Source organism: Physcomitrium patens, chromosome 3, assembly GCF_059467195.1.
Source record: "Physcomitrium patens ecotype Gransden chromosome 3, ASM5946719v1, whole genome shotgun sequence".
NCBI lineage: Eukaryota > Viridiplantae > Streptophyta > Bryopsida > Funariales > Funariaceae > Physcomitrium > Physcomitrium patens.
The window spans coordinates 4,015,048-4,022,309 of NC_143412.1; the positions used below are offsets into that span (position 1 = coordinate 4,015,048).

Below are 7,262 nucleotides of genomic sequence, written 5' to 3' on the forward strand. Positions count from 1 at the left end.
CCTTCATAGCAACACTCTAGAACAATGCGGGTCCTCTCCCCTCGTATCGTTGAATGAGTCGAGAAATAGTTCAATGTTAACAAGTCACAAGGCGAGAATCGGCAGAGAATTTGGCAGAATGATGTGAAGGTTCAGTCTATTGCAGTTCGAGGCAGTTTAAAACCTGTTCGCATCTTCTGTCTCACTTTTCAGCATGCCCTGGTATGTTTCTATCGCAGTGTGCCTGTGTGAATTTGGAGGTAGCAACACGCCTTCTGCCACCGAGCAGTATATATTCAACAGCAGTGTGGGTTCCGACCCAAATAAGTGTCGAAGTGCAGATACTGCAGACATTTTAGACATCAAACTGCCGGCTACTTATTGGATACCTGCTCAGCTTTGACTCATTTATGAGATCACTCGTAGCAATCAGCGGAGGAAGTTGAGTAAGATTCTGCGGTGAAAGAAACCATCGCATTTACTGTTGCGGAACAGTTCAATTGTGCAATCCAAGCATTGAGCTGTCCAAACAGTTTTCAGTGCATGACAATTCACAAGATCCTGTCCAGATCCACAGAACCCACTTTGTAATCTACAACTTTCCTGTATTCATTTCTCCTTCAAGTTCCGAGTATTTGATTCTCTGTGTTCACTTTTCCATCACAGTGGTCACTCATTTCTTGTGAGTCATGAAAAAGCTGGAATTGTTTTGTTAAAATTCAAAAAAAATCCCAAATCACGCAAAAGTGATCGCACTTGATTTTCTACCGAAGTTTGTTGGTTTGTTACTATTTGCTATTATGTTGGGTATATTATTTATTTGCGACAGATTAAAAAGAGTTATGGATATATATATTGAGGTATTGTAGCAGCAGTGTCACTCAGATATTCCACACAATAATACTTGGAATTGTCCGTTATGACAGTTCTAATAAGGTTACATGTATTTATTTGAATTTAGTCACTTTATGATCGCAAACATTACAATCACATATTGTGATGCAGCAGTATAGTTGATAAGTGAAATGAACATAAAATATTATAGGTACTAACTTTTTCTAATTAACTGGGAGATGGTGCATTTTTTTTACATAACGAGGATACGGATTTGTTAGTAATTCTCTAACAAGACAGAGTACCATAACTTATTTGGTCATTAGGAAAAAGCGTATGCATTTGAGGTGTTTTTCTGAACAATTACAACTCACATTAGTTACTTAAGGCTAAACCAGCCACTTATCATGCAGCTTTTCATGTTGAAATGTATGGCATACGTAACATTATCGGCAATTTGTTTCTTAGTAAGATTTTTAGCACAGAAGCTCACAATGATCTAGAAATGGTGTAGAAAAGTTCAACCACTTCCAAAGTCTACAACACATAATAAGTAGACTGGACCTTGGAAGCTTTCCTGTATGGCAAGTTAACCTACAATAACAATCGTTTCTGCTGATGAGTCTTAAATGGGACACTTGCAAGAAAAAGTCTTAAACAGTGAGGGATACAAGCTCCATCACCACAGGCTTCACGCATGCAACACAGCTGAACTTCAGCATGCAACACAACTCATTTTTACAATGTGGGAGACTTGAGAGGGTCTCGGAACAAAGGCAGCTACAGTAGAACCTTCATGTTGGTAAACACTACACAAGAAAAAGTACACAGCTTCAAGGCAACACTTGCACGCTGCAACTGGTTGACGATCCTAGGCAAATTTCCTACAACGCTTCCTGCAGATTCCAAGACCTGGCTGGTTTGCATTACTTCCCGGCTCGATGCCTCCGAAACTTCCATTACGTATCACCATTTTTCCATCATTATATGAAACTCCCAACTGTAAAGCACTGAGTGTGTGCCTGGTTACAGTCTAGGACCAATGCTTCTTATCCTTCACCAGGATAGCACAGACCTTAAGTTACTGAAGAAAAAGATTCGTCGCGCCGACAGTTGGATAGCAACCTAAAACTAAGTTGACAGGACCACATTTGACGAGTAGTGACATATCACTCCCAATTCAGGGTGCCGAAAAGATCACCTCCCTCCTCATCGATTACCAAGAGTGAATGGTTCAGGCAACTTGCGCACCCTGCAGCAGTGGAATGGGTACAAAAGATCCATATATAGTTTCGTACGGCAAAAAAAGACCTCGAAATTGGTGAGCAAAGCCCGATTCACGGCGCTGGGACTACCCTCCAATGATAGGAAGACTAGAAAAGAAACATTAATGATGATTCCTATTCGTACGGGTGGTTACTCCGTGCAACAACTTGGTGAATCCAACAAAACTTAGCCTACCATCAGAGTGTCTCAACCATTCGTGGAAAACTTGAGCAGGTACAGTTGTCGCCAGACCTACCTCCTGTAAAAATTAAACAAGAGGAGGTATTAGCAACATAAAAAAAGAACATTTATTTGAAATTGCCTCCTACAAGAAAGGGAGTGGAGAAGGGGTCTTGACAAATTGGCTTTGGTCATGATGGTCTATCACAGTCGATAAGTTCGGACTGCTGCCTAGACACTGTTGGGACAGAGATCGAAAGTTTATATTTTTGTGTTAAGGTAAAAATAGGAAATCACAATGGAATAGAAATCTACTCATACGCCAGGCAAATCAAGTGCAGAAAGGACGATCTAATACCGACAAACTAGAGCAGATATATGGAAGACCAAACTGTCAGAAGACTTACGTGGGCAAGTTCTTCTACTGAGATGACACGGTTGCCTTCCTTATCAAATATATCATAAGCAGCACGGGCATGTCGCTCCCATCGGTCTGTCCCTTCCAACTGGTGCACACTGATGGCCGCTGCAGAAAACTCCGTAAAATCCATCTTTTTATGCGAAAGCGAGTTCATCTGCACAACAACCATCATTGACCAAAACTTTCACCCAATGGCACAAAGGAAGCTGCGGGTAATTTCTGAAGCAGGGTTGGTTCGTTGCGAAGCAAAAAAAAAAAAAAAAAAAAAAAAAAAATCAAATGTCCAAGGAAGAAAACCTTCTTAGAGGATAACACATACACTACGTCGGGAACGTTAAAGTTCAACATCAACTCACCGAATTTAGAATCTCAAACACTCGTGCTTCCTTCATTGCTTCCGTTGAATTTTTCGCCAATGCCTATTCATGCATAACCAGTGCAAATAACTAATGGAGTTATGAAACAAAACCATTTCAGTTATTCACAGCTGGGTACACGGTAAAGATTTCTGAAAGGATTCAAAACCAAACCCATTTGAATTCACAAATTCATCACTGGCAATACACATAATCAGTTGAAAATCATCCAAGTAACAGAAAATAATGTATAAAATATTTTCTCATAAAATAGATACTAAAATGCTCGTACCAACCTGTCTGAAATTATCAAAAGAAATGCGACCACTTCTGCTGGGCTCAAGCAATGAGAATTGAGATTGAAGGTAAAACAAATCGTCTTCAGTCAAGGTCTTCGAAAGTGCCTGATAACCAAATTACGAACGCCTTAGACATCATTACATAGTCTACTACCAAATGAGAAGAACATCACGAGAGGGATATTACTACCACCACTAACCTTTAAGGCAGCCCGCCTCATGGATGTTGCACGAACATAAGCTCTCACCAGTCTGTACACTATGATATCCAGAGGAATCTTCACGTTGTCGTTTCGAATCCATGGATGCGCTGCAAGCCCACCATAAAAGTTCAGAAAAAACTATGCACTGCCTAAGATTTCTACACTTCGAAGGTGCTCCAGAGCACAAAGCGCACTCACATGATAAGATTGTTGAGGGAGTAATTTTTACATATATCATGTATGTGTGGGAGAAAAAAAACGTACTTAAAGCTTGTGCGGCAGTCATGCGTTTCCGACTGTCTTTGTTCAGCAGCCGCTTGACAAAGTCCTTAGCTTCAGCTGAGACCGAAGGCCAGGGAGCTTCTTCAAAGCTTGGGTCTGCCCTCAATACTGCCCGAAAGATACCTGACTCTGTCCTTGCCCAGAACGGCCGACTACCACATAAAAGAATGTACGTGATTACTCCAATGCTCCATACATCGGCTTCCATGGAATATGACCTGTGCAATACCTCGGGTGCTACATAGTATGCACTACCTACAATGTCATTCAGTCTTTCATCTGCACTTAAAGTAAAAAATAAAGCATATTTTAGTACACGTACGCAGGTCGCATAGACAGGTAAAAAAACGGAACACAATAGCTGCCCTACACAGGCCGAACCGTTCCCAATTCAAGTGAGAAACCATAAATGGGCACAAGCAGCCGATGGACCGATCACCAAACTCCTATTCCCACAAATGTATGCACCTCTTGCACTACTGAACAGAGAAAATATGTAAATGATGAGTTATGTCCATGAATAACAGGTATTAGAGTCCAAAAAGAACAGTGTTCAAGACGCCGTAACGCACCGGGTTTGATAAAATCGGATAGCCCAAAATCAATGGCTTTAAGTTGAGCATGCTCATCCTTCGTAGTAAACAGAAAATTCTGCAAATACAGCAGTGAAGCAAATCGTTAGCTACTGTTGTCGAAAATCGACGAACGAATTAAATTCGTCGCAGAGTTTCCAGTACCTTTAAACTTCAAGATTCAAATCCAACAGGCTAAGCAGAATCTTTCAAAATAAAAAGGCACTACAAGAAACTTCCCAGCTTCGAAAGGACTTTGTGTCGAGTTTATAACAACTAACGAGAACTTAAACAGAAGTAAACCCGCACCTCGGGCTTCAGATCTCGGTGTACGACGCCTTGAAGATGACAGAATGCAACAATGCTCAAAATCTGCTGCACAACAATCTTGGCATCTTCCTCCGTATACCTTCCACCCCTGCACAAGCATGTTGAGAGATCAGACAAACGTACTAGACATCGAAATAAACCACACCTGGATTGACAATAACCTCCTTTCTCTTTGTTGTAAAACCTTTCTAATGCTCGGAAAAACGTGAAATGTAATGATCAGCTTAATTTTGGTAAAATTTGCAACACTCGTAACTATTCTAATAAAAGTTAAGATGCGAGTTGCATCCTCCAGTTATGCAGTTTTCAGATAATGCCGCTGCAGCAATATGGAACGCGGCCACTAACCCAAGAGGAAAAATAGCAATAATTGCAATTCAACCGGAAAACAGCAAGATTGATACTACAGTCTTACCGCGACAAGATACGATCCAACAATTCACCACCTTCACACAACCTGCATGAAAAGTTCAATACATTTCATTTTGAGTATCACTCCAGCAGGCGTGTGATCAGATCGCAAACTAACTCACGTCACTTTCAGCTTCAACTGACGAATTCACATCCATTGAACGGTTTGGCCTTTGCTTCCAATAAGTAGCTATACAATACAAAGATCCAACAGGTTCGCAATTGCTTACTCCATTACAATGTACACGTTCATATCGTCCTCGCAAGCATCGTAGAACCAGACCAAATTGTGATGCCCCGTCAGTGCCTTCAGGATCTTCACTTCTCGTCGAACGTCCTCGATGGCGATGGCGGTTGTCATCTGCCACAATTCATTTCAAACAAAGTTTCAACACCTTAGTATCCTACCAGACTTATCACCTCCCGTAACCCAACACTAAGCTAAATCAATTATCACCATCCCCCATCTCTGTGCAGCACATAGGTTCACAGCTGCCAAGCATCCTGGACACTGCTGCATGTGCTAGGATTACAGCTCAATCCACAATCCATACCCGCTTAACTAAGCCAATTGCTAAACTATTGACCTATTTTCCAACCTGAAAAAACCTACACTGTCAGGCAGTCAATACGGCATTCTGCACCGCACCAATAAGATCTGCAATCTTTCGTCAATTCTCTCTTAATGCTAGTCAGTCAATTTCCTTCAGAACAGCATGCGCACATAAATTAGCCACTCGCTTAACACATCACTTCCGATCTTCCGCCATCATTTGTTGCACTTGTTGCAGCTGATACGCAGCATTAAGAATAGCCATACTACAACCAACCAACAAACCCACCCATACCTTTGCTTTCGAAATTATCTTCACCGCCACTGGTAGCCCCTTGTTTTCACCCTTCCGAATTTTCGCGTAACATGTGTGCCCAAAGTGCCCACGACCCACTTCGTGCCCCAGCTCGTACTTACTCATGAAGTCCTTCGGGTACCTGAAATGCTTATCCAGCGGCTTTTCATTATCCAAGGACTCTGGATCCGACCCTCCATCTTTCGGCTTCGCGCCATGTCGTTTCACTAGAGACGACTGGATGTGCTTCGCAGGAGATGGAGGAGGGAAAGGGCGCTTAAAAAAACGCCGAGGGGTCGAGGGAGTGGGAGAGGTCGCATACAGCGGGAGTGGACTAGCTGAGGGATGCCGCGGCGACGGATGACTGCTACCAAACGACGCCTTGTGCCTCATGGGCGACGCTCCTCCATTGTTGAAACTGCCCCGGTTACTGTTGTTGTAAGATCCATGCTTAGAGTTGGGAGTTTTGGGCACCGAGTGCCCGTCTCCGTTGAAAGAATCATCCCCCTCCGGCCCTTCATATTTACCATAGCACTGACCCATTGCATCGGGGCCTCCCGTGCCGTGCACTCTGTCCTACTCCCTAACTACACCCACCACAACACCCACCTCTCATCTCCATCTCCTTCACCCCCCACTCCTGCACTCTCACCTGCTCTTCTGACTCCACCATCTGCTTGCTGTAAGAAAGCAGACTCTCTCACCTCACAAACATTCCTCGCCCCCCTCGCTTGCCATCCATCACTCACTCTCCCCCACCTCCCCTCCTTCCCCTTGTGAGGCCCTGCTGTGAAGCTTTCCACACAGTCATGGACATTTGCTGCCGCATAAACCAATGGCAGCGACGCACGCGCGAGCGATTGAATACTCCTCGTTGACGTTTGTTAGTTTTTATGTTTGTAAGCTTGCCCCACAGCGCGCATGTGCAAAGCCCCGAGCAACAACAAAGGCAAAGTAACAGCTCCATCGCCGACGAAGATCCACCTTGATTACCAATCTCACACTCACCCCCCCCCCCCCCACCTCCCCGAGGCCAGTCACCCCCCACGGGTTTTAAATCACCTCTGTTGCTTCCTTCATCCTTCTCCTCCATCCCTCGTCTCGTTCATCTATCTTTTCTCATCCATCCGCATCGTGCTGCTTCTCGCTGTTCGGTCACCGGGCTTTTTCCATCCTGTTTCAATGCGGGTTTGAATTAACTCCTCGAGAGCCTTAAGCCCCAGGCCTCGTCTTGGAAATGGCGACTTTACAAAAATCATGAGCATCCGAGCTGTCACCGTA

At 43.7% G+C, this 7,262-nt stretch overlaps 1 protein-coding gene across 2 annotated transcripts; it reads right to left on the bottom strand.

Annotated features, from left to right (window-relative positions):
* Nucleotides 1-1,463: 1,463 nt before the first annotated feature.
* LOC112280443 (CDPK-related kinase 5) lies at nt 1,464-6,980 on the bottom strand. Of its 2 annotated transcripts, XM_024515954.3 has the most exons (12): nt 5,982-6,980; nt 5,364-5,494; nt 5,138-5,179; nt 4,702-4,810; nt 4,393-4,471; nt 3,803-4,099; nt 3,536-3,645; nt 3,333-3,440; nt 3,037-3,099; nt 2,667-2,834; nt 2,275-2,338; nt 1,464-2,065 (listed from the first exon to the last, which is right to left on the bottom strand). In XM_024515954.3, the coding sequence occupies exons 1-12, from the start codon at nt 6,522-6,524 to the stop codon at nt 1,983-1,985; spliced, it is 1,797 nt and encodes a 598-aa protein (XP_024371722.1). In that variant the 5' UTR covers nt 6,525-6,980; the 3' UTR covers nt 1,464-1,982. The 2 variants fall into 2 exon arrangements, with proteins under 2 accessions (XP_024371722.1, XP_024371723.1); XM_024515955.3 differs by having other exon boundaries at nt 1,464-2,338; nt 5,982-6,976.
* Nucleotides 6,981-7,262: the final 282 nt, after the last annotated feature.

Excerpts from the sequence above, each read along its gene's own strand:
- LOC112280443 (XM_024515954.3), bottom strand. The coding sequence starts at position 6,524 with ATGGGTCAGTGCTATGGTAAATATGAAGGGCCGGAGGGGGATGATTCT. Across the intron at positions 4,100-4,392 it reads ATCCGATTTTATCAAACCCG|ATGAAAGACTGAATGACATT; the intron begins GTGCGTTACGGC and ends CTTTAAGTGCAG. Across the intron at positions 3,441-3,535 it reads TGAGGCGGGCTGCCTTAAAG|GCACTTTCGAAGACCTTGAC; the intron begins GTTAGTGGTGGT and ends TTTGGTTATCAG.